The following is a 27,269-nucleotide window of genomic DNA, read 5'->3' on the forward strand; positions in this document are numbered from 1 at the left end:
AAAACCATGTTAGAACTGGTTTATAAATGGTTCTTAATGATTAATAAAGTTTTTACAGTCTCATTAATAACCTAATTATAAACACTTTATGAATCCTTTATACGAGTAGTCTTATTGTAAAATGGTACCAGAAAAAAAAATATATGCAGTTGACTATGAAGATAAAGAATCTATAAAATGTAAACCGGACTTCAAAATACACTCCTTAACAAGTGATTGCGTATTTTAGTCAAACATTTGAACACATCATCAAACCATACTCATTTGTTTATGATCTGCACAATCAAGCATTTTCAGAGTCTTACACTGATTTTCTATCTTCCCCCTGAAAGAGGTTAGTCTTAAACCCTGAAGCCCGACATTGCAAACGTTATTGGGCGCTATGGTACCTGCCGTAGAAAATGTTGAAACTGACTTGGTACCAAAGTATTTCAGATTGTGACATTCATACTACAACATTGAAACAAATTCCTTTTCTGGTTTGATTTGTGAACATGACCTTACAACACCAGTATTGACATGTGAAATCCCGTCAAAGTATGTCACGGATGACATAGATTTCTCCGCGCAGCCCAAGAGACATGGCCACAGCTTGCTGCAGTTAGACCTGTTGCCATATTTACAAGCGTGTTCCTATTCTCGAGGTTGGTGTGATTGATTGGTGGTAAATGTCTTCAGGGTAGATCACGCGATGGGAATGAAGAGGTTCTTCTTTTCTTGATTGACATTCCAGGGAGTTCCCCTTCCAAGGAGCTCTTATCCAACGCTAAAGGAATGGGGTGTACCACTGCACCTCTGCTCTCCTAATTAACTGTTTGAGACTCATTACTTTCCCTTGGTTTATTCAAAATTGGAGCATTTTTGAGTTATTATATATTGAATAATGTAAATTCACTGCAACCATCACATTTTTACAATGTTTTTACATTTAACATTATTACATGATGCACTGAATATCTGTGAGTTTAGACCTAAAACACCATTGATTTTTCAAATTAAAAGAAATATACCTGTATTTGTAAAAAGAAAGATGAACCCCAGTAGCAGCTCTAGTTATTTTCATTTACTAATAACAGTGCTTACTTTTAAAACTCTGTTAAAGATGCATCTTTTGAAAGGATTTTGCAAAGAAGTGCTATATTACGACACATGTTATTTTTTACGTCTTTTGATCAAACATCCAGCTTTCCGTTAACCTTTTTTGGTTGTATTTTCTGCCTGGAAAACTTGCAATTTTGATATTATCTTTAGTAAAGTTGGGTTACTTACATTGCAGCTCATAACATGATTCATTTATAAGGATGTCTGATTGGCAATGGTCCTGGAAAAACTGTCAAAATAAAATGATGGAGTTCTGGAGCACAATCTGATTGCATTGGCTCCGGCACCCCTTCACATTTCCTTTATTTGGTTACCCTCAGAGCTGGGGAGACTGGCCACCACCTGTTCACGTTAATGCCATCAGGAAAAAAAAAAACGCAGAAAAAGAGTGAAGGAATGAAATAGGTAGAGCGGAGTGCCGGGAGGCAGACAGGGACTTTCCAGACTCGACTGCATAAATCCTGAGTTTGACAGCCAATCTACAACTCTCAGTCTACCTGCCATGACATTCACTGCCGAAGCACGTATTTCTCCACTGTGCACATCTCACGTCTCCATCTGTCTTTCTAAGATTCACCTGGTCTGTTTGACTTGTACTGTATTTGTTCATTGCCATAGCTGCAGCATCCTCCGCACTCCCCGAGCATTAAGAGGCCTGTAATTAGTCGCAAAAAAACGAGATCCCAATGATGGATGAACAACAGTGACTGGGATTAGTGCGTTGAAGCATACCATGGACTGATCTGAATTTAAAAAATAATAATGTTGATCTTGAATTTGCCATCAATTTTAAGAAGTTGATCCCGTTTAATCCTGCAAGCCGATCAACATTTCAGTATTTAGCCCTTCATTTTTTTATTGTCTCTGAACTCAGTGAATAGACTGAATAAAACGAACACCTGAATTAATGAAGGCGCCATTTGTTTTTAAAGCTTGCTTTCATTGTCATTATGAAAGGTGCTTGCCAAGGCACACATCCTTATTGATAATTTGTATCCATAAGTGAAATTAAGCATGTAATGGGTCCAAACATTTTGTCTAACAGGATGAAGATAAGTGCATGTTGTCACCTACAACTATTATTTATCACCTGAGGAGGTTTATTAAACTTAGACAATAGAAACGTTTCTGGAAGTATTATCATGTACAAGTTTATTGGGCAAATCACTTGGCCTGTTTCCACTAAAAGTAGCTTAATGTTGCTTTAACAAGCCTTGGTTTTCACTAGTCAATATTAACTAATAAAAGGACAGGGTGTACACAATGCTTGTATTGTGAATTGATGTTAGACACAAAGTTATATTGACAATACGTGCTGAAGATCTTATTTGACATTGCAGAATTAAAATACCTGCAAGCTTTTAATAGTGTGCAGATCTTTTTCTCTGATTCTTGCCTTGGAATCAAAGTAAGTTGAATTTTCATCATAGCTATATAAAAGGAAAGATGAAAATCTTTCAGGCCTTTTGTTTTCAAAGAAGTGCATCTTTTATTGTTATACCTGATTCCTGTAAACCACTATCCTTCATTAATCCATCTATAAAGCAACTCATATAAACCATGACAGCCATGTATGCCTTATGTGCGTCTCTGAAAACTATTGTTAAATAGACGTTCTATTAATAACCCCACTGTTTGGAATTCCTTAAAGTGTACCCTGTGATTAATGCTCTATAAAGGGTTGTATTGTTTCCGTTTGTCAATGTCTATATATACTCTTCAGACTTCACGTCACTTGTTAAACACACAGGACTTCGGTTACAGGGGAATTCTTGGCAAGACGAGGGTGTGCGTATTTGATGTGCATCATTATTTAACAAGCTTGCAATGTTAAGAACAAGTTAATGCTATGTGAAATATTCCTACCTGTAGTTTTCCCTGGTGTCTCCGTAACTTAGTGAGTGACATTGTTATTGAGATCCATTTAAGAACACTTGGTTCCCAGACTGAAAACACTCAATAGAGCCAACACGCGTTCCTGCGGGATGATGCAATGTCATCCACACCTCTGTCTCGCACTCCCTGTCACTCAATACTTGCTGCCTACACCTCCTGATCTCCTTTGAACTGTATTGTGTCTGCGTCTCAGAGAAAGGCATATTGGCACACTGCAAGGAAAAAATAGCACTTTGTTGTTCTAACAGGTTTTTGTACATACAAGCTTAAGTCACAGAATTACAACAAGACAGAACTGGAGGTGGAGAGATTCCCCCCTCAAGTTTCATCACAACACTTGGTGATGGAAACACAGCTCTGTTTGGTGAGTAGGCTGTTAGCGTGGGCTTGCATACAGCAACAGTAGCTTAGGCTACAGCAGGTTGCTGGTGGTAACATATACTTGTGTAGTAACTAAAAATCATACAGTCCTCCCTGAACTCTGTTACTAATCAAAGAGTAACCTGACAGTTCCCATTGATTTAGTTTGTTTATTTTTTACTAACCATGACATTATTAGAGCTGCAACAGTTAGTTAATCAATTAATAGATCAACTACAAAAAAAAAGTATAACACAAGTAAAACGATGACTGTTGAGAACCGGTTTCTTAGTTGTCCCATTCCTAAGAAAGGATCAGTAGTTTTTGACAGTTGGATATCCACAATTATGTTAGGCACACAACCTCATGTTTCAGTTTGAGTAGGACACGAGGGCAAGGGAGATAAAAATAAAAAAATGCTCACAAGTGATGCACCAACACATCTGTAAGTACACTTTTGCCACTCAAAAAATGTTCAGAAAGAAATACCGTCTTATCCACATGCTGCTGTGACAGATACATTTCCCAAATTGGGATCAATTATATTGAAAGAAAGTATATCCAAATCTCATCTAATCTAGATTAAATATCTAAGGAGAATCGTTAATGGAATCGGTATCAATAAATTCTTCTCCCCTTACCTCCCAAAGATAAAGGAATTGAAAGTGACTGCAGGATTCCCTTAAATAAATAGACACAAATCAAGATTGTTGACAGGCGTTTTATACGATTTAAATTGGCTTCAATGTGCAAACACAGACAGTTTAGTTGAGTGGTGCAGATAATGCAACACAAGGAGGAAATTATAGTTAAGACTTTGATCTGTTAACCCAAAGTCTGTTGATGAAAAGTACATGAGCAAGATCTGAATAGTTGCTGTTCAGAAAGTGTTGTCTTGATTTGAAAGTAGTGGCCTAAAACAAAACGTTTGCAAGAAAGTAACCGCATCGTCATTCCGGCTTTTGTCACGTTTTCTAGCATTTACGATTTTCCCGACAATCCCAATTTGCCGTCATGCAAGTGATCATTTTCTTGGGAGGAAGTTGGATTGGATGGTTTCGTTGTGCAAAGCATGTGTGTTTTTGTTAGATCATATTTTGCGTTCTGTCTCCTAACAAATATCAATGTTTTTTCCAACCATAAAAAGTTACTTTCGTTAACCCTAACAAAGAAGTCCTTGTTTAAAAGCCTAAGTTACCAGTAAGAGAGGTGTCTGCTAACCAACATCAATGTACTCTCTGGGTTTTGTACAGTAGTATACCAACTAAGGCAACAGGCTGGTACCATCTACCAACACTGCATTTTGTTAAACAGTAAATGGACTTTATTTAAAGCGCTTTTACAAGTACAAGTCAGCATTTGCCCATTTTTACAGAGACAGAGGCTGCCATACAAGGTGCCATCTGCCTGAGGAAACTAGTATTAACTGTTGGCCATGCCATTGGAAGCAATTTGGGGTAAATCTTGCCGGATGAACACATCGACATGTTGCCTGCAGGAGCTAGGATCGAACCTCCGACTGGGAGACGGCCGCACAACCTCGCCCCTTTTACGTAGATATGAAGCAATTATCAAAATAATATATGAATTCCCAAGGCTTCTGCTTCTTAAGCCATTGTATTAGTTGTTATTCTTTTTTTTTAAAGAATTTTTTGGGCAACCATTGCCTTTAATATAGTGCAGTTCAGAAACAGAAACAGAGGGGAAGACGCGCGGCAAAGGGACTCAGGCCGGATTCGAACCTGGGTCCACCGTGTGGGGATCATTTTTATTCTTGCTGTGAATTAGAGTTAAAGGATGATAACACAATCCCATCCATTACTCCCACCTTCTGCTAACTAATTCTTTCAACACTGAGTGGAGCAACGATGACTTCAGTTTGGGGGCTTTATGTTGACTTTATCACGCAGATGACTGAAACCATAGTTAAGTCGATAAAAGCGTAGTCGTTGATCTGTCTGGCAGTGTGTGGGTTGCCAGATCGAGTCTAAACCTCTCCTCTGGAGGGATTTCAACCTGTTTGTTTTTGCCCTGTTAACACACGACTGCTCTTTACTCATCACTTTAGAGGCTAATTTCAGTTGGCCTGTAAAAGTGATGAGTAAATCTTACCCCCACCCAAGCTCATGCAAACACACACCCACACTTTCTCTCTCTGCCATATGTCTATTTTCTTCTCTTCCATACCTGCTCCCTTTTTTCCCCTCTCCCTGTCATCTAAATTTCTTTATTTAGGTGTTCGCGGTCGGCAGGAATTTGCCAGAGTTTCAGGGTTTGACAACGTAATCCACGATAACGAGAGAGTGCCGCTCACAGTGGGGCAGTCTCTCTCCTGTAATTTCTCTGGAATCTGAGGTGTGATGATGGTTTACCACAGAGGTCATTAATCTGTTGCTTCAGCGTTTTTAGGACGAGGAAACAAGTGTGTGTTGTGTAGGGCGCATTTTGTTTGGTTACTATAGGATTTTTCTGTTTATTTTGAACACTACAAATACTGGTAAATGAAGAATCTGAGTGGAAAAGTATACTATAGTAAATCAGGCAGCACATTACATATTTTTACTTAAAATGACAAAAACTTGCCTTTAATCATACGCACCACAGTCTTCATTCCATTTTACAATATAAAAAGGACATAAATAAATCACTAACTCTGAAGTGAATATACCATTTTTATACAATATTCATTTTTTCAGTGCATACAAATTAAGGATAGAACAATGTATGATTTTTATGGTAGAGTATGATTGTTTTAAGAGTTTAATTTCATCCAGAATAATTTAACATTTTGTTCGATCACAAAAGAGAAAAAACTAAACTGACTGAAAGAAATAGAATTAAAATGTACTCATGAACCTAATACTTACTTACTTAATATTCAAATAAAAAAGCTAATGTCTCCTAGTTGAACTGTATTCATTATAACATTTTATCCCTGATATGATTTATCAGTTGATGTCAAATTGGGCAATACACATTCTGAAACACAAAATTGGCAAACCATATAAGAGCAAAATTAAGAACAGTTTCCATCATCTTTTTGCCAATGTATTATCTAATACACTGCCTGGCCAAAAAAAAAAAGTCACACACTCTAATATTCGTTGGACTGCCTTTAGCTTTGATTACGGCACGCATTCGCTGTGGCATCGTTTCCACAAGCTTCTGCAATGTCACAACATTTATTTCTGTCTTGCATTAATTTTTCGCCAAGATCTTGTATTGATGACAGGAGATTCGGACCACTGCGCAAAGTCTTCTCCAGCACATCCCAAAGATTCTCAATCAGGTTCAGGTCTGGACTCTGTGGGGGCCAATCCATGTGTGAAAATGATGTCTCATGCTCCCTGAACCGCTCTTTCACAATTTGAGCCCGATGGATCCTGGCATTGTCATCTTGGAACATGCCCGTGCCATCAGGGAAGAAAAAACCCATTGATGGAATAACCTGGTCATTCAGTATATTCAGGTAGTCAGCTGACCTCATTCTTTGGGCACATAAAAGGGCTGAACCTAGACCAGACCAACTGCAGCAACCCCAGATCATAGCACCGCCCCCCACAGGCTTGTGACCTTTTTTCTTTGGCCGGCAGTGTATGATCCCTCACCAGAAAATGTTTATTACTCAATCAGAAATATTGGTCAATTTGGAGGTCACTCCTTTGGGGGTTATCATTCTATTATATATGGTTATCTTCCATTCAAATCAACGTAGAAAATGTGGTTCTGCTGCTCTGTTCGGTAAAGTGAAGTGTTTTTTTTGTTACAAATGCACAATAGAACCTGCGTTCTTAACCCCTGTGTATACAGTTTAATGCCTCCACATAAACCTTTACGGAAGGCCACGCAGGTATGCAGAGAGGCCATGCCTGAATAAAAGTAGCTCATATTTATACATCTGTCAAGACGCACACACACACGCACATAAGCACAGATTCACATTCCGCAGTTTCAAGCATGCATTTCAACAGACCTTGGGTGCGCAGGAAAGAAATGAAACCACTAAATGCAGCACGTATATCCTGTACATTTAGAACCTTTTAAACAGATCGCTTTTTTTCCGGTTCGGCGGCGGACCCCCAATGCTGACAGAGCCTGGCTGACTTCCCAGAACAGAACAATATCTGCCAGGTCGGGTGAGGGGCCCTGCAGTCTACACACATCTACACACAGTGGTGTACAAAACGTCTGGCCTTTAAACCGTCAGCGCTCAGGCCCTGCCTTACATAATGACAGAGAATGGAGGCATTAAGGCAATTTGTTTGATTTAGGTTGTCAAGGCGTCCTGGACCCTGCCCCCCTCTCAGCTGGTTTTGATACGCAGAGTGTGTGTGTGTGTATGTGTGGTGTTGGAAAAACAGGAGGAATGCAGGGACTTGCACAGATAGAGCCGGGGGTGTCAGTGAGGAAGGTGTAGTAGTAAAAAATGAACTTTATGAGGTCCAGGGAGAGTGAGCATTGACAAAGCAGGAGGAGAAATGTGGAAGGAAGGAAGAAGTGGAGGAGGGGAGGAGGAAGAGCTGAAGGGGGGTTATGTCTGGCGTTACAGAGGGAACCGGTATGTGTGTGTCCCCTCTTTTCCACTGAACATGAAAGCAGGTACTTTCTGTTTCAGGTTTAGTGCCGGTAGCAATGGCCCTGACCTCCAACATGGCACATTTACATTTTATTTAAAACTTCTATTCCACATTTAAAAAGAAAATACACACCATGTCATTAAATTAATCTTTTTTTTTCCACCTTACTTTCTTTTAGAAATATCTCTTTTCTTTGAGCAAACACTTTTTTATTTAACAAAAATAAGCCCTTAGTCTAGTCCAAGACTTTTGCTTTATGATCAGGAACTATCTGATCAAGGAATAAGTAAACAAGACCATTAATTGGCTCAAACATTTGGTTCCTACTTATATTAGTTGACAGCTTTCATTACAAAGTGTTGCAGACAGACTATAAACTCTGAATATTTAGGGAAGGACCAACAACTTGTTTAGTGTACTACTAATAGTGACCACGCAGAGTGAGTGACTGAGTGGAAACACTGAAAGTAAGAAAAAACAAACAAGTGACAAACAGTCATTTCCCAAAAACAAACCCCAACATCTTCAGAATTACCATCTTTTTCCCCAATTGCTGGCAATGTCTAATTCCTTATTTCTTCGTGTAAACTTCACATCCAGGCCTGTGATATACCACCGATATAAATCCCCCAGTGGACATACCTTTACAAATGATGGGACTAAAAATAGTGTTGAACACAGGCATCAGATCTGGGTGGATTCATTTATGAATATTAATGCAACATTTTTAATCACATTTTCTTAATGGTTTGAAAATTGACTGGCGCTGTTTTACTTCACCTTTTTTGCCACCATTTCTTTCTTTTTACATTTAGTTTTATCTACAATTGTATGCCCATGTTTATGTAAATGATCTTTAATATCATCAGTGTGATCAGTTGAATTCCCATGGATAAATAAAGTGAGGTAGCTGAAAACGAAATTCTAGGACATTTTTATCAACAACTTATCAAACTTCCCTGTGACATCACAATGTTGATCATACAACATATCTTAAGTAAATAATAATGTTCCTTGTTGTGCATTTAAGGCTTCATTCTACTGTGATTTTAGATTGGATTTTACTCCGCTGGTATTGCCATTTCTGTGTGCACCTCGCATGTTTGCTGTTGAATACGTCATATTGTAACACGCAGTCTACGCTGGTGTGTAAAACGACCCCTCACTTGCTCTTGTGAATGATGGAAATGTAAATGAAAATGCCAGAATGCAAAGTAAAAGCGTGAGTGGAGCGTCACAGGTAATTACGCCGAGCTATGGAGTGTAATTGAACCTGATCAAACCTGCTCACTGTGTGTGTGCCGCTGCATGTGTGTGTATGGACTTTGAGTGGAATAGAGGCCCAGTGTTCTTGGGCCCCAGCTTTAAATAAGGGGTCTTTATCTGGCCGTGTGTACAGCGCCGGTGTGGAAGCACTAAAGGGCCAAAGCGTTTCCTCCGTACAGACGAGGCTCATGCCGCTCGCTCCAGGTGTGGTGACCACTAACCAGCACGGCTTTTAACCGTCACGCCTGATTTGGAGCCCGAGGCCAAGCTGGCACTCAGACAAGCACACACAGTCCAAGTACACGGTGTCACACACACACACACACACACACACACACACACACACACACACACACACACACACACACACACACACACACACACACACACACACACACACACACACACACACACACACACACAGGCGTGCATGCGCACAGACATTTCTAATTTAAACTTAATTTCCCCCGAAATGTTTAAGTCCTCCCCCTCTTAGCTTACAGCCGTGGATACGGGCATTCTGGGAGTTGGAGTATTTGGTTTGAGGTTTGATGGACTCCAGAATCAACACATTCTCCAATTACATTCTGCATTTGTGTCACCCCCCCCGCCTTATTTTATGGTAGATTTGGTGACATTGTGCCAAATGTGTCACCTTGTTACATTTGTCGAACTTAGTTAGCATTGTTTTGTTTTGTTGGCATACTTTAGCAATTCCCTTAATTATTTACAAGTTGATCCTATTGCTATGGCCCTATTATGCTTATAGGGTTTATTTTCCCTCTCCTGTATTGTGTTATATAGGTTTGGTGCATGTCAATGGTCTGCAAAGGCTAAAATCCCAAAGTTCCACCCTAGTGACATCAATAAGTAACACTGGGCTCTGGTTTCAGACAGAGGGTGAAAAGAGGTGCTGCAGCAAATACAGTATGAGAAAAAAAACAACTTTTTCAACAGTAAAAATCCAAAGTACAGGCACATGTATTTATGACTGTCCTGAAGTGGCAGCTTTCCAAGTGCAAAATATTTGAGAAGTAAATTAATTTAAACCATTGTAGTAATTATTATCAATACTAGGCATAGTTATTTTAAAGTGATACATTTTGCCATTCAAATATATCAAAACAACTTTGAACCTTGGCTATAGAAGAACTATTTTGAAATGTTTCGAGGCAAGTCAGTCAAGTGACATCACATTCTCAACAGCCATTTTCTTGTACTCTCTGTTTGAAATCTATTAGGTAAAATACCACAGCGAATGTTCCTGACTTAGACATCTCTTAAAGGACTGAATAGTCTTTTTCTCACAGTTTGTTGGTCCAGATACCAAAATATATTTCCAGACAACTTAAAAACCAAGTCGTTAAAGATATATACCCTTTAAGTCTGGGTCCCAATTCAATAGTTATTTCAACAGTAAAATACCGAAGTCCAAATCTAAATTATAACTTTTTTCTATTAATTTGATTGAACTCTTTACAGAATGTGTTTTATGAGATGAAGAAACATTCCTATGGAGGTCCATTAATCATTTCTTCTCTTTTTTTCCCCTTTCCCTCCTCCTTAGATATCCTTTGAGTTGGCTGAATATACCGCTAATGTGGACGGCGTCGGTACGCTGCGTCTCTTGGACGCCGTGAAGACGTGCGGCCTGACCAACAGCGTGAAATTCTACCAGGCGTCGACCAGCGAGCTGTTCGGGAAAGTTCAGGAGATCCCTCAGAAGGAAACCACGCCCTTTTACCCTCGCTCACCTTACGGTAATACACACACACACACACACACACACACACGTACACAATGTACTGTTCCTCCATGTGGAAACACACTGACGGATTACCTAACATATTCTACCTTCCGCCATTCGTCAAATCCATTGCGTATGGCCCTTGCACGGGAACAGAGATTGCCTGATTCACTTTCTCGTGTGTGTGTGTGTGTGTGTGTGTGTGTGTGTGTGTGTGTGTGTGTGTGTGTGTGTGTGTGTGTGTGTGTGTGTGTGTGTGTGTGTGTGTGTGTGTGTGTGTGTGTGTGTGTGTGTGTGTGTGTGTGTGTGTGTGTGTGTGTGTGTGTGTGTGTGTGTGTGTGTGTGTGTTAGAGGGGTGCTTCAGTGCTCAGGCAGAGCTCTCCACACACCCCGAGGCCAACACGTTTGACTGAAGACTGGAGTGGCTCTCACTTTAACAAAGACACCTTTATATCCACGGCACTCAGCACTCACTTTCAACACACACACACACACACACACACACACACACACACACACATATGCTGTACACGTGTGTGAGCGATCAGGTTTCGTGTTCTCTGTTGTCTAAATGCTCTCTTCTCTGACACTCTCCCCATCTGTCAGCGCTCAATGCGAGGCTGCATGGGAGGCGCATACCATCATGCGGAGGACTGCTCCTCTATTAATTAGACTTGGGGCAGGCGGGAGTTTCCATGGTGACCTCCCTTCACCTCCAGTGTATATCCTGACCTACAGCTTAATCAACGGGCGCCTCCCTTTTGCTTTCTATGGTATTCCCATCGTCACAGCAGAAGGGTGGAGGAGGACGATGGTGAGGGGAGAACTTTTTGTAGGAGCCTGCTTTCGGTCAATCAGCAGGAGTCTGCAGTTCACTTTCCTGATGTCGAAATGTGATCTGCGATACTGCTGTTTTCCACTCTGACATGTACTGTAGTCTCTTAAAGGGTCCTTTCGCATATTTGAGAAGAGAAGATCTGTGTTTCTCTCTGTTTCTATTACGTTGTCAAAAAAGTTCGCTTTACTAATATGCTTCTGTCACCCTGTTTCTCCCACCTCTCTTCTCAGGTGCTGCCAAGCTTTACGCTTATTGGATCGTGGTGAACTTCAGAGAGGCCTACAACATGTTTTCTGTCAACGGGATCCTCTTTAACCACGAGAGCCCGAGGAGAGGTGAGCTCACACGCATACTCATGCTCAAAGTCACATTTTTGTTCTAACGGGTAAATTAGGATCTTAAAGTATCTTATAGTAATAAAGGAGACAAAGAGAAGACATGAGTTTCACTTGAAGCATTTGTAAAGGTTTATTCAGAGCTGAGGTTTTTTTAAAGGGGCCGTATTATGCTCATTTTCAGGTTCAGGTTGTAATTTTTTTCCTCTTCTGTGACATGTCTTAATGCTTTAATGTTCAAAAAGTTCTTTATTTTTTGTGCTGCAGCAACTCTTTACACCCTCTGTCTGAAACCAGAGCCAAGTCTGCTCTGATTGGTTCATTGGTCGGCTCTGTTGTAATTGGTCGACTGCTTGTTACGTAGTGATTTCACTTGTTTATGGAAGTAAACAAAGGAGTCTATTGTAGGTCTTTCAGGCAGCTAGGCAGTGTGTGGAAGAGGAACTCCCTTTCGAGGAAACTTTAGGATTTTAGCCTTTGCAGACCATTTACACGCATAGGAAACCTATATAACACAAGACAGGAAAGGGAAAAACCCATAAGCATAATATAGCCCCTTTCAAGCATCTTATTTGAATAAATTAAACAAAGATAAGACAAGAGTTTACACTTGAAGACCATTTTTAGATCCTCTCCAGAGCTGACATGACACACAAAGACATTTGGATAAAAAGGCAGGAGTTGGTAAAGAGTTGCATCATACTGTATTATGCAGAACAAACATTGTGCACAGGATATGACTCTGATATAATAATTTCACTTACTGTACAAGACCACAAAACAAATAAAGTTTGAAAAAAGCCTAATATTTGTGGTCAAATGTTTGCCAATATGTTAAAAATCTTAATATACACTTTATGTTTAGTGAATGCAAAAGCATATACCATCCAAAAACTCACTTGACATCATCACAGTAGGCATTTACAAAGTAAAAAATCTATCATGAACCCTAAAAATGTTTCCTTTATTTGACATTGTTCAATGAAGACAGTATTCTCAGGATTTGTGTAAATAATTCTCTTAACTGTTGGGGTTTTTATAAGATAGGCTACTGATTGACTATATTGCCAGTAAGGAATGATTATATATCATACAGGAAACATTTTGGTAGAGTTAAAATTACGTTGTGAAATATGGCATCACTTAGCATAAGCAGTAAAACAGAAGGTAAACTATTGTTGGGTCGTGTAAAATTATTAAATTACATGCTCTATATAAAGTCATATTCATTCAGCAGGTTTCTCATAACTACTTGACACACACTCACACGCATTCTCACACATAGAGAGTGTGTTGTGGTCACATTTTTAATATGTGCTCTAAGCCCCGAGGGTTGCAGGCGCTGGTTTAACCCGATTTACACGCCACCACGACCCAAAATGAATACCACATGACTGAAACCCCCAGTGCTGCGCTCAGGTCAGACGCTCAGGTGTTTATGATTTATCCCCTAATGAAGGCCCCAGCCACGACCCCGGTCAAGGTCCAGGGTCAGCCAGTAAACCCTAATGGGTTACCACAGATAGATAGGTGTGGGAACTGGTGCAGTTTACAGCCGGCTCAGCAAAGATGGCGCGGTCGCCCTTGAGGACTTGGTAATGGAGGATTACTTGAGAAGGACTGGGAGTGATGTGTGAGGCAGAAAAGAGTCCAAAGAGTGGTGGAGATAGGCAGCATTGTAAGAATTTGTCAGTCAACAGAAAATGAATCCTAAACCATAAACTGGTTGGTTAATCGGTCCTTTATCAATAGAATTTACCTAAATTGTCTGGTTCCAACTTTAATTAGCCGTCTTTGTGAATATGTTATCTTTCAGACAATATCTTTTTTTCTATGATAACTTTTGACAATTGGTCTGACCAAAATAACATTTTGATGATGTCACCTTCGTTATACTCTTTGTTCTATCATTTTATAGACTTAATGAGGAATGAGTTGATCAAAAAAGTCCTCTTAAGCATTATTTATCATGAAACTAATCATTAGTTGCAGTTCTGCAGATAAACAGCGGATTGAGTGACCATGGGAAACTGTGAAATCAGAGATGCTTGTGACTTTTAACACACGTACACACACTAACCTTATAAGGGCACAGTTCTCTGCTCTCTCGATAACAAGTCCTTAGCCTTTTAATCTTTGGGCAGCTTTTCCATCCCGTCTACGCTCATTCCTTCCCTCTTTCTTCCGCTCTCTCTTCGCCCTCCTTTTTACACAGTCAGCATTACTGCAGCAGGCCTTTGGGTTTACTCTTGCCACTTCTATTCTCAGAGTTACGGCTGTTGTTGCTCATAAAGCAGGAACGCTGTGCTGTGATGTGGCCAGATGTCCTTCTGCTGCCTTGCACAACCCAGTGTGGTGCTTGTGTTGGCTGGATTGGCCCGTGTTTATCCAGGCCCCCGGGGCCCGCCATGACACTGCCTCTGCCTCACTGAGGGGGCGTTTGGCCATGTACTCCATCACCCACCGGCGGGCTTTACATGGGAGCAATTGTAAGCTTGTACTGTACACTGTGTAAGTGTCAAGTTGTGCTGTACATTAGACACTGTGAGATATATTACGACTGTAATCTTACTGTACGGAGAGACTACTTGTTCAACTGCCAAACAAACCTTTTTATCTAAATGAATTAACAACTATTTTAAAATCGAGCTGATGTGTAATTATTCAAGCCATTTAGTATGTTTAACTTTTACAACAAAAAGGGTACACATTGAAAGGGCGACATATTACTATGATTCTTGATTTAATCAAGGAGTTGTTTTTTCACTGAATAACAGTTAGAGAACACATTTTAAGTATTCAGCAGGTCTGAAGATTGTCCCCCAACTATACATTTAAACCAACAACTTAAAACCCTCCCAAAGCAATAATATTACACCAAAAACTACCTGAAGAAATCTATAAATTCAAACCTCTGTCTTTGATTTCAAAGTGAATTTGGGTACATTTCTCAACAAAACACCAAAAACAATGACATCACTTGAGAAACTTTCTGCAGATCACCAGAGCCAGAGGAATGTTCATCTCTCTTCAGTTCTCAGCCACACCCTGAACCTCTCTATTCTGTAATGTTGAACACCGTCCCAGTATGTTAATACATTTGTAAAAGAGAGATTTTTTATTAACTGTGTACTGCCCCTTCTGTTGCTTTTGAGCATCACTTGTACCTCTGAATAATAAGTCAGGTATATGGGGAAGGTCCATGATGTCAGTGTCAGTCGTGTTGACACAACCACTTTCCCATCCTCCCTTCCCACACGTAGGAAAAGCTGTGATGTCATTGTCCCAGGGTGACTTTGGCTGTATTGTACTATGTGTACGAAACAAATAGATGTTTTCCTCATTGAGGGAGTTTTTCCTTCAAGAAAAAACTCACTGCTCTTAAGTATCTGCCAAAATGACCTTCTTCCAGTGGTCATTCATGTCCATGGCGCAATGTGGCATGGTACATAGGAAGGTCTGGTGGCTGCTGGGAATGTTTAAAGAGGAATGAGTAAACCTTTACCCAGTTTCTTCTCAGACTTACTGTCTTTCTCAAGACTTCAACAAGGAGCAGCCTCTCACAGAGCCCAGGATGACTTAATCCCAGCAGCAATGCTCTTCTGGTTTCTCTTACACTTCTCATACACACCTGACCATTCAACCAATAAACAGTCAGTCTCCATTATTCTATGCGAAACTGGGAATCGGACAGTCGGGATGAAAACATCTCCCGGTGGAAATCCAGCGTGAAGCAAAGCAAACAGAAGCCTACATCTGCCGACTGAATCACACCGCAGCTAGCTCCTTTCTGGTTAACGTAGTTGTTAGCCATAACAAACAGCCCTCACACTGACTCTGAAGAGGGGGATTAGCAATAGCAGGGGTGCTAAATAGACTCCATATTGCTTTGACATATGAGACAGTGCAGTACTCCACAGTGTCTTGCCAAGAGTGATCAGCAGTGAAACCTGTGCAAATAACCAGTTCATATATTTATTTGGTCATCCCATTCAACAAACATACAGCAACTGAAAGTCCCCCAACCGTCCAATTCTTACCTAGGAAACCCAAGTTTCATTTATATTTATTAACAGTGTGTTGATCTCAGTAAATCAGCAGAGTAATATGTTTTGTTTATCTACTGTTGCTGCTACTGACCAGCTCCAGTTGTAGGCTAATCCCAAGGTTTATTTGGGGAAGTCCCATCCATCTCTCCACCCTGAGAGCTCTGTGGTTCACGCTCGGCAGTATAGAATAATATACTGTTATGTTAGGAGAGAAGACCGGTTAGCTTTTGGGAAGTTAGAATAGCACTGCCAAAGTCAATGCTGCCCCCTCAAATACTCACACGTACAGCCGCTGAGCCGCTACATGCCTTAGCTTCATCTTTCTGCTTTTGTTGAAGTTGAGCCTAAAAGGTCAGATCGCATGATAGATTTGTAAAATGATGTGTTTTCCATTTATTGGAGAGATTATTTTCTAAGGAAATCTTCAAATAGGAATGACTCGGTCAGAGGGCGTTGAGCGAATTCGGAATCATCTTGTAAGAAGGAACTCTGCTTAGAGCGGGCACATTTAGTTTTTTGGGTCTTTTCGGTTTGTCGGGTATTGATGAGAAAAGGCTGAGTGAGAGCAATCTAAACATCAGCTGAACTGTGGCCAGGTGAAGAGCAGAGCTGACGATGGAGTTCTCGCCCCCAGCACTTTGTGTCAAAAAAAGGTGCTTCAGTCCACCTCAGCTTGGTTTCAGAAATGTCCCATGGTCGTTTAAGTTTCTATCTTCATAGAAACCTAAACGACCTCATGCCAATGCCGCCCTCAGATCTGTTTGTTGTCCCGGATCACCATGGCATCCAAGAATCTTGTTGAGAGAGTGTTTGCTTGCTCAACTTTTGCAAGAACTTGTCAGAAGCCAATTGAACCCCAAAATGTTGCCCTACAATCATTTAGTTGATATACTGGATGCTATGAAACACAATTACATCTTTGTATCGATACTATTAGAGTGAAACATTCTGTCTCGCTTTCGGTTCTGCAATGCGGAGGTGGTGCCATCAGTGCTCCAGCTCAAGAAAAACAATTATAATGTACTCCCTTGTCAATCTCCATACCTTCCCTTTATTTCCCCACAGATTTTTTCTCTCCCCGGCAGTGTCTATCCCTTTTTGTTCTATCTCATAGTCTTTGTCTTTGCAACCCTCTAGCCCCATTCCACCCTCCTTGTATCACATGTTTTCTCTATTTACCCTCCCTGTCAGCTGAGTCATCCCAGAACGAGTGCAACAGTCTGTCAGGTGTGAATAGATGCTGTGTTGGCAGAGCTGAGCGTATGACCTCTTTTGGATGTAACGCAAATATTCTCCCTTCGTCGAGGCTTCAGAATTCGGTCAGAAGGCCAATTGTGCAATAATGGAGATGGCAGACACTGACAGGTGTTTGGCCTAGGTGGAACTTGGCCAATCCACGACCAGGAGAATCTTCCTCCTGCAGAATCACTCAGTGCTCCCGCAAGTCCGGTAATTTGTTAATAAATCAGTACCGATAAAGTAGATGGGTGTTAGATGAGCTCACTATCATTTTGATGTAAACAAGCCTACAGCGTCAACCTCGAACCCTGAAAAGTGTGGGGGTGGAGATGGAAATTACAGGTTGCATTTTCCACTTCAAATCTAGCACAAAGCCTTTCACTCCCATAGGCAATCGGTCAAAGACAGTGTGGGATTATGGGATTTGCAGTTCTGGTTAAATTCCAAAACAGGTGTGTGTTGAGGTAACCCAAGGGTTTTTTATTCCAGTGCTGTGGCAATCAAAATTAGGTCTTGGCAATTGTTTTTAACCTGCTTGTGGCCAGTTCAGACAAGCTCACAAGAGAATATCTCAACTCTGAATTATCTGGCAAAAAATTGGAATGAATGTTTATTTTCGATTTTTTTTCAACAGGAGTTGGCGATCCAAGCTCTATTTTTAGAATGTGGCTCATTAGAGCAGTCTTGGTTACAGTCATTCCACATTTGTATTAAGAAAATTGAGTCACTACCATCCTGCAAATCACCTTGGAGCAGATTTACGTTGTAAAGAAAAACATAGACCAGAACTAAAGTTGGAAGAGGAGCCTCGGATTATGGGAAGTAGATGTTCATGCTGTTTAAGTGTGACATTTAAAATCAACTCAATATATTTTTGACCGGATTCAAGACTCGACTTAGCTTCATTTTTCAGTTTTTCCAGAGCTGATGTGCCATTTTGCTGAGTCATGACCGCAAAGTACAGTAAGTCTTCAAAATAAATTTAAAAGAAGAAGGATTTGAATAAATCACACTGCGGTTGAATCTCAATTAGCATTGCACATGAATACACTTGCAGACGATAATATAGATGAGTGTGAGTCAGACATCTTGAGGTCTGAGTTCATACCGTAAGGGTTGGGCCATCACGCAGTGTGAAGGCAGACTTCATAAGTCACCTTTCTTTAGAAGCATGGTTTTAACAACACAATCTATTGAGTAACCAAGGCAAGTCTGGCCAAAATCCCCTCGAACCTACAATCCCCTCCCTGACCCCCCCAGACATGAGCCCCCAGCTGACAGCTCCCGTCCCCATCCTGTCTGGGCCCACATGGCCTGGCTCTGGATGGGATACATCTCCGCAGATTTCCCCCTCGTTCACCCTCCGCCTCCTCTCTTTATTTTCCCCCAAACTTTAGTCCAGCTGTGCCAACGAAGCCAGTGTGTTACGCTTTTCCTGTCGCTTCTCTGGCCAAGAAATGAAAAAACGAATGACGTAAAAAAAAAAGAACGAAATTAAACGGTTAAGTGAGAAAGAGGGAGAGAAAAATAGATTGAGTGTCCATTTCTGGCATGGGTTTTGCTGTCTGCTCCGTTTTCACGGCCCATGGTTTTATTAGACTTTCCGCCGGGGTATGGGCAAGGTTAAACGGCCACCACTGCCCCGTTTGGGCTCGAAACCTCCTGTCAGCCCCCTCAACCTCCTCTCGCCTGCCTCCAGCCCCTCCTCCTGGCTGTCCTGCGGTGCCGCTGCCAGTAAAGGAAACACATTAACACCCGGGCCAGTAACAGAGCAGGCTTTGTCCACAGCCAGGCAGGCTGGTCCATTAGGCCCACGCTCTGGTCCACACCGCACCAATTAGGGCAGGCAGGGAGCAGAGCCACTCAAAACAGAGGTGTGAGCTTTACAAGGAAACTACAGGTGTGCTTGGGGGGAAATAATGGACTTTATTACTGATTGGGTGTGCTGTGCTCCACTGTATCCCTCTGCCACCTTTTTAAGAGCCAACATGGCTCTGCACAGTTTTGACAACCTGTGTTTAACCTGCAAACTTTAGTTTCCCTTGGATCTTGAATCAAATTAAACCCCTGCTTTGCAATTTGCTGTAGTTACCGATCTGGGCTCTTGTTACATTTAATTGCCCCACTGGGTCCTAGTAGAGATTAGAGAATATATTATACAGACCTGCAATTAATGAGAATTGAATAATTGTTCAATCTTTTATTTATGCTGAAACTTTAAAGTCAACAATGTAAAAAAAATTGTGTCATGATAAAATAACCTGCTTTCAGACTAACATTCCAAAAGTCCCAAATAATCGATTTACAATGACAGAAATCAAAGAAATATATGAAAAACAGAAGAGAACAAATGTTGTTTAGTGCAAAACGAATGATTTTTTTAAAGAACTTACTTACTTGTACAGTTTTTCACAGGAAGCAATATTGCACTTTTGACTCAGTATAGTATTCATTCCACATGACTAGTTCACTAATGTTAATGTGTAAAATCTATGGATTTCCCCTTTTAAAATAGTGGTCGATTAAGTGTCTGTCCGTTGACTAATTGCTTAATCGTATGAGCAACAGTTATATGAAGAGAGAATGATGCTAATTCATGTGTGTGCAGCTGCATGGCATGGTGTATTGCTGCCTGAGAAAAGAAGCTGACAATCACGGATATGTCAGTGGCAGATGAGTAATTGTTGCTTAACATTTGACTGTAGTTAGCAAGAGCAAGGGTGCCTGCCAGAACAAATGACCTGCCAGGTTAGAGAAAGGGCCTGAGGGCCAGATGAGACAATCATGCAAATAAAGGACAAGTCTGACATCGGAGGGGGTTTCCATCCACAATTCATCTACGCTTCGTAGACACATGCTATTTCCTAATAAAGGTGTTAACAGTTCTATTTAACAGTTTTCTGAATAATAGAAGGATTTGGAGATTGGACTTCATTTTGAATCCGGAGAAAGTCTAGAGACCATCTACCCAGAGCCTTATTTAAACTTTATTAACTCCAATTCAACATGGCCACAAAGCAGCGTTGACAAGAGGGCCATTTGCCCTGCTAGCAACACACAACATGCTGTGTTTTCTCAAATAAGCGTGTCTAACCTTCTCTGGTCTGTTTTTGCTCAGTCTGCCCAGGGCTGTCGCTTTCCTATGAAATAATTACTACAAATTTGGTGCATTCGCATGATTGGGTTCATGGGATTTTCCTGTGTCTAAATGGAGGCTCTGCTCCATGTCAGGGCAACAGTGATACAGTGTGGAGACAGAGCCGGGGTATTATGGACTGGATTGGCGCACAGCTAAAAGGCAACATTCATTTCAGGCACGATGAGTTTGAAAAAAACATGTATGAGCTCCTTAGAGGTCTCGAAAAAAAAGTTCACGCAAGGTTGTGGGAGATTTATAAACAGCAGAGATGTTGTTTGGGCTAAAAATAGACAACTCTTTGATGAAAGCTTCAAGCTTTCCTTTGAAATGACATATTCCCACATATCTGCCATTATGAACTCAAGGCAGAAGAGCCTAGCCAGGGATAAGCCCCTCAAGATTTAATAAGCAGTTAAACTAAGACAGTGGCATTATTAGAAATGACACCCTAATATTTAGTGTTGATTTCCATCAGCTTAATGCTGTGTTTGGTTTGGAGTGCTGGTGCATTTATTCGCAGGCTCTCCGCAGCATCTCTCCCCATTTAGCAGGAAAAGAGAACCTAACACCGGCCCTCAGTGTCCCGCCAAAACACCCAAAAGCTTCTCGAAACCTTCTAGTGGCACAGAAATATTCATTAGAGGCTCATTTCTTTTCCAACAGATAATATCGCCACGTGGAACACCGCTAGGCGATCTGGCAGATGAAAAGTCGGTCGATTCAGTAATTCTGGACTGGACACTGCTCCGGCTGAGCCAGGGTGGTCCTGTTGGGTTGTCATTTTTCTTTGGCACTTCCATGTTGCTTTTTTTGGTGCAGACCGACTGATGCGCTGAGATTTATCTTGGCGTCTAGCCCAGCTTTGACACTGAAACAGTGAATTACAGAGGAAAATGAGAGAGAAGGAATCTAAAAGGATCTAGTGGCTGTAATGTGAGGTGGTAAAGAATTGATTTGACTCAGGGAGGCTTTTTGCTTGATTTTTTTTTTGCTCTGGCTAAAGAGGAGTTGGAGCAGTAATGGCGGTTTGGAAATCTCTCTATGTGTGCGTGTGGGGAAAGAGTTTGGTAGGGATCTCCTAACTCCATCTTTCATGAGAAGACCTTGTTTTCACTTATCTGCTCTCTGTCTCTGTGTTTTTATGTGTTGGACCCAGCTAAACTTCTGTAATATTTATATCCTGTGTAAACTGATTGAATTCAGAAGATGCCAACATAGCATTTTTAATGTATGTGTTTCAGGTTCAAACTTTGTGACGCGTAAGATCAGCCGTTCTGTGGCAAAGATTCACCTCGGCCAACTGGAGAGCTTCAGCCTGGGCAACCTGGACTCCAAGAGGGACTGGGGCCACGCCAAAGACTATGTGGAGGTAAAACACACACGATCATAACCACACACCAGCCTAAAGAAATAGACAGACCGTGAGTGCACCCCTTCAGGGTTGAACAGGGTTCAAATGTGAACATAGCCTTAGCAGGCCATGTTTTCCCAGATCGTTTGAGGCCGAAATATGCGATCTGCATGAAGCCTCCTATGATTCTCTGCCAAAAGAGAAACGGAGATAGAGAAAGAAAGGGGGAGCGAGAGAAGAAAAGAGAGGGCTTCATGCTGTGAGGCCACGGACTGCACTCTGGTTTCCCACAACTCACCCATGTCCCAGATCCCTTCAGGCCCCCATCATCTTTTTCCCTGAACGCCCGCAGAAAAAAGAAAGATATTAAAGGGAACGCCGTGTCCTGGGGACGATGACAGAAATATAGTGTTTGTGTTAACGTAATGGTGCCAGCAGCAAGCAGAGAACGAAGTGTGGAGATGAAACGAACAGTGGGGTCGTCACGTCCAGGAGCAGACGGAGCTCAGTGTTTCTGACTGTGTGTAGGGAAGCGCACATTCCTATGTGTGTGTGATACGTTAAAGTTTGAACGTGTGTGTGTGTGTGGCTGTGGCTGTGTGCGTGTGTGGCTGTTGAGATGAAAGACTCAACGGGGTTGCCATGTCTGACAGCAGACCCCTCACAGTGGACCGTGTTATTATTAGGAGGTGATGGTGGCAGTGTTGGCGGGGGGGCGCTCTTTGAGATGGGAGCAGGGGTGAGGAGGTTACGGCGGAGAACTTCGGTTTAACTGCAGATCGCAGTGTGGGGTCTCTGCGTCAGAGCAGGGCGGTAGTGGATCACGCTGTCTTAAGGCGGGTCACAGAGGCGTCAGCGAAGCAGTCACTGCCTGATACGGGAAGACCTCAGATCAATCATATCCAATCATAACCGCACGGAATAATATTTGAATTGGATTGGATGCAGTAAAATGGGACCATGATAAGTCTGTTGCTTTTCAAAAAAAATTGGTTTGTGGGATCAGATGGACCAAATAAAGGATGATGCACTATATGTCGCAATATATGAACGGTCAACCAAACAGGCCCCCAGTTCTCAGTATATTGACTAACCCTAAAGTGAAAAGTGGGCATAGAAAGATTCAAATTCCCAGTAAAGGCATACCCACCTCATATGATAATGTTTCTGCAGGATTTACTTGATGAATGTACAAAAACAAGAGGATACAAGTGAAAACTGGAAAAAAAAGAGACCTAGTCTTAAGTTGTGAGAGCCTGGGCTGTCCCACATGGCGATGCGTTGTTACAGTAAATCTCTACTGGCTGTTTGTGTTAAGTGGCAAAGTAACTTTGTATAGTGCTTTACCTAGGGACTTCTCATTGCCCCTTCACTCATTCACAACAAGCCAGTCTCTTCATACACAGATTCACACACTGGTGGCAGAGGCTACCATACAAGGTGCCACCTGGTCACTAGGAACGATAGACATAAAATAAGATAAGAATTACTTTATTAATCCCAAACTGAGAAATGTTTGTGTTGCAGCAGCATAATACAAAACAAGGCAAATAAAATAATTATAAATAAAAAGAAGAAATAAACAATACTAAAGTATAGTCTTCTCAAAGAAGAAATAGAAATGAAAATAAACTGGCATTAGACAAAACATATATATACAGTTGAGTAAGAGGATAAATAATCTTTAAACTATCAGACAAGTAAACGCTATTGAAATGAACCAAATATAAAGCAGGATATTATATACATAATAGTGCAATGAATGGAATATTAAATAAAATATAAATGTACAATGTAAAGTATAAAGACATTCACATGCAGTCACTTTTCGGATTCAGGAGCCTCCCCAAGGATATTTAAACTTATGCCAGGTAAAGAACCATCTACCTGCGGATTAGGGAACGACCTATTATGAGTGCAATCATTTTAAACCCTGTAGCAACTTGTTCTTTGATTAAAAAGTCAAAGATAAAAGACTTCAAACTAATCTCAAGACTTAATGACACTGAAACAAAATATAAAGCATACTGCTGCCTTTACTTATTATTAGTATTTCTAGCTTCTCTCTTCTCCATAGCGGCCACTTAGTGTAAAATAGTAATGCTGTTTGTTTTGAGAAATATTGAGGTTGTCATAAAATCAACATTCAAACTGTTTATTTACAGTTGGCAGTAAACAGCTTCCAGTGGCTCGGCCCACTTGGCTACTATGTTTATAAGTCTGGTTGTTTGGCCACATTCAGCATCCGGTTATATTTGTCTGACTGACTGAATTGTGTACTTATATGTTGTGTGAGCAATCCTGTTGATGGGTGTGTGTGTGTGTGTGGGTGTGTGTGTGTGTGTGTGCCCCTTCGCCTGTCCCGGGCACCTTGGCTTGAGACGCCCCAGGTTTCCTGTGGGAACGGCAGACATTCCACTTCTGGTGAATCAGGCACCTCCTCGCTGTGCGTCTCCAGTTTCGTAAAAAGCGGATTTCGGGGAAGCCAAACAGAAGCCCGAGGTGCTGAGGGGAACTGATTTGGAAGAAGGGGGGGGCAGGGAGAAGATTAAAGCAGGAGGGAAACAGACGCGTGTTTGTGGGAAGTTTGTAGATTATGCATAAATGAACCATCCCTCTCGCTGAAAGTGGACCCCACCCTGCAGACCATCAAAGGTCCCGACTGTCAGCACCACCCTCTCCCTCCGTCTCACTTCCAAATATCCGTCCGGCCAGCGTCAGCACTGTGTTACCATGGCGAAACCAAACAACTTGCAATTTGTAAACAGAACCATGTGTGTCTGCTTTAGGCTGACAACTGCCTTTCCTCCCTGCCGCCGTCTCTCCCGTTCCCTCTCCTCACCCCACCCAGGACAGGGAAATTGCTTGTAATTGACTGTGGATGGATTGCGGGTGGCAGGAGGGGCGTGCTGTGTGTCTGCTCTAACGACGTCTGAAGGCGTGCGGCTGGCTGGGCATCGTCTCCGCCGGGTATCGGGTGTCTGAGACCTGAAGCTGCCCGGCTAGTCTCAATGGACTCCTTCTATTATTATGTTATTATGGAATAGATGCCGGGGAGCTTAGGTATAAAATCGCCAGATCAATTAATTTAAATCCTCCTGATCTCAATTTCCTTAAAAGGGGTTAAGCTCTGGACTATTGCAGTTTGGTGATGGGGTTTTAAACCTCTGGCTGTCCCTTTTTTCCCTTTGGATTGCGGTTTTCTGGGATTTGATGATACAGAAAATATTTCTGAATCAAATCATGTCAAGGAGAATCACTCGCTAGAGACTATCAGAGCAGATAGAGATGTAGGAGTGGTCCTGCCTACTCCGTCCTCTTAGCCTGTGCCCTCGCCCTGAGTTGGCCAATGGTGGGTACAGCTATTTTGACCCGCCTTCCCACACACCACCCCCTCCTCATGTGCCTGCAGAGAGCAATTTCCTGTGCAGAGAACAGGGTTTGCTGGGAGGGAGCAGGAGCAGACGTCGGCCTGGTGTTTTTGGCCCTCTCTCTTCCCTCAGGCTCCATCCTGCCTCACTTTCTCTCTGTCTATTTGTCTGTTTCCTCTTCCTTTTTTCATTCTCCATGTTCCTCCCACCGCTTAACCTTTTACTCTTTGATGTTTCGTACTCCTGAAAAGCTGCGTCACTAGACCAGTGCTCCACCAAACTGTCGCTCCTTGTCTGCCGGCCCTCGTTGGGTGAGCAGTTACCACCCAGTTACCAGATATTTCCCTCTGACATCTAATAACCGACTCTTATTTTCCCCCTGACTGGAATTGGTGTTGCTGTTCTCGCTTGCTGGAATGGGCAGAAACTGTTGCCAGATGAGATGTGGCTGACCCGCTGACACACAGGCCTGACAACTCGCTCTCGTCTTGTTCGCATATTTATTTTCAAAATATAATTACCTGTGAAATTCTGGGCATTGGAAGGTGTCTCCTTGCAGTCTTCAGGTGTGTGTGTGTGTGTGTGTGTGTGTGTGTGTGTGTGTGTGTGTGTGTGTGTGTGTGTGTGTGTGTGTGTGTGTGTGTGTGTGTGTGTGTGTGTGTGTGTGTGTGTGTGTGTGGCGGTAGCTGTCTGATTCCTGGCATTGTCTGAAGGCAGCAAGGTGACAGGACAGCCCTGATGGTGTAATTTTTCACCCCCTTTATTTTTCTTATCCCCTTTTTTTTTTCTCTTTACTGCTGCAGCTGCCTCTCTGTGCAGTAATGGTTACAGATGAGGCTAATTAGCCAATCAGAGCGCAGATCAGGGCCAATCACAGATGATTGATGAGAGCGCCGGGCCATTCATCACATGTTTCTGGCCTTGGAGGTGACAGCAGGGGCAGGCTTCAGGACTTGGTACAGTAAACTAGACATGCACGGCTACATTTAGAACTGAAGCGCTGCGAAAGGGCCTCACTATCTTTCTTAGTCCATTTGACAGAGTGTTAGACGTGGTGGACACGGGATAAATGGCTGTGGAGATCAGACATTTTCTTTTAATGGGAGTGTTTTAGCTTAACAGACTTGATGTTTTGTACATGGCTCTTTGCTAGCTAAACAAAATCAGAGAGCTGAGGTTCATGTGAACTCCAAGTCTTCTAATTATTTAAAAATAAGGTTAAAACTCCATGCTGATATAACTTTGTGGTGTCTGCATAGTTAGAACTAAGTCCCCGACTACTGATTATCAGAGTTTCAATTATATTGAAAATGGAATAATCACTTGGTATATAAGATGTGAGGAAATATAAAATGTTCTGGAACGCTTGTTAGCCAAGTTGTTAGAGCACATGCAACGTCCCAGCTCAGAATTCCTTTATTTGTCCTGCAACGGAGAGTTCACGGCATACGTAAAGTGCAGATAAATGTAAAAGGAGTAGAGTTACATATAACATACATAAAAAAAACTAGGCTAATGTTATTAATGATAGTACACAATAAGTAAAAACCCACAGAAATACATAATTTCTGTCAAATTAACTTGTATAAACTGAACACCTAAGGTGTTCAGTTTATAACGGTTGAAGGTCATGGGAACCAGCATTTATATACATAGAAGAATCTGGACTAGAGCATTTACGATCTTGCTAAAGACAAAAAAGTGTGATTATCTAAATAGTTTCTGGTCAGTTTTCTATCATTTGAGTGCTTCATTGACTAATGGTTGAAGCTCCAATTAATTTTATGTGATTAGTTTAGGTTCCGGTTTACTGTCGGGAAAAGCTACGTTATAACAGTAACATTAAATTTAATCACTAATGGAAATGTATCTACTGGGTATTGGCATTGGAACTTGTAAAGGCACTTCGCTGTGTGTGTGTGTGTGTGTGTGTGTGTGTGTGTGTGTGTGTGTGTGTGTGTGTGTGTGTGTGTGTGTGTGTGTGTGTGTGTGTGTGTGTG

At 41.7% G+C, this 27,269-nt stretch overlaps 1 protein-coding gene across 1 annotated transcript in view; it reads left to right on the forward strand.

Moving 5' to 3' along the window:
* Window positions 1-27,269, forward strand: part of gmds (GDP-mannose 4,6-dehydratase) — a 159,918-nt gene that overhangs the window by 40,578 nt on the left and 92,071 nt on the right. Inside the window, exons 5-7 of the mRNA XM_063890629.1 lie at window positions 10,768-10,960; window positions 12,016-12,120; window positions 21,789-21,916. Coding sequence (XP_063746699.1) covers window positions 10,768-10,960; window positions 12,016-12,120; window positions 21,789-21,916 — 426 coding nt within the window. The remainder of the gene's footprint in view (window positions 1-10,767; window positions 10,961-12,015; window positions 12,121-21,788; window positions 21,917-27,269) is intronic.

Source organism: Eleginops maclovinus, chromosome 9 (genome assembly GCF_036324505.1).
Source record: "Eleginops maclovinus isolate JMC-PN-2008 ecotype Puerto Natales chromosome 9, JC_Emac_rtc_rv5, whole genome shotgun sequence".
NCBI lineage: Eukaryota > Metazoa > Chordata > Actinopteri > Perciformes > Eleginopidae > Eleginops > Eleginops maclovinus.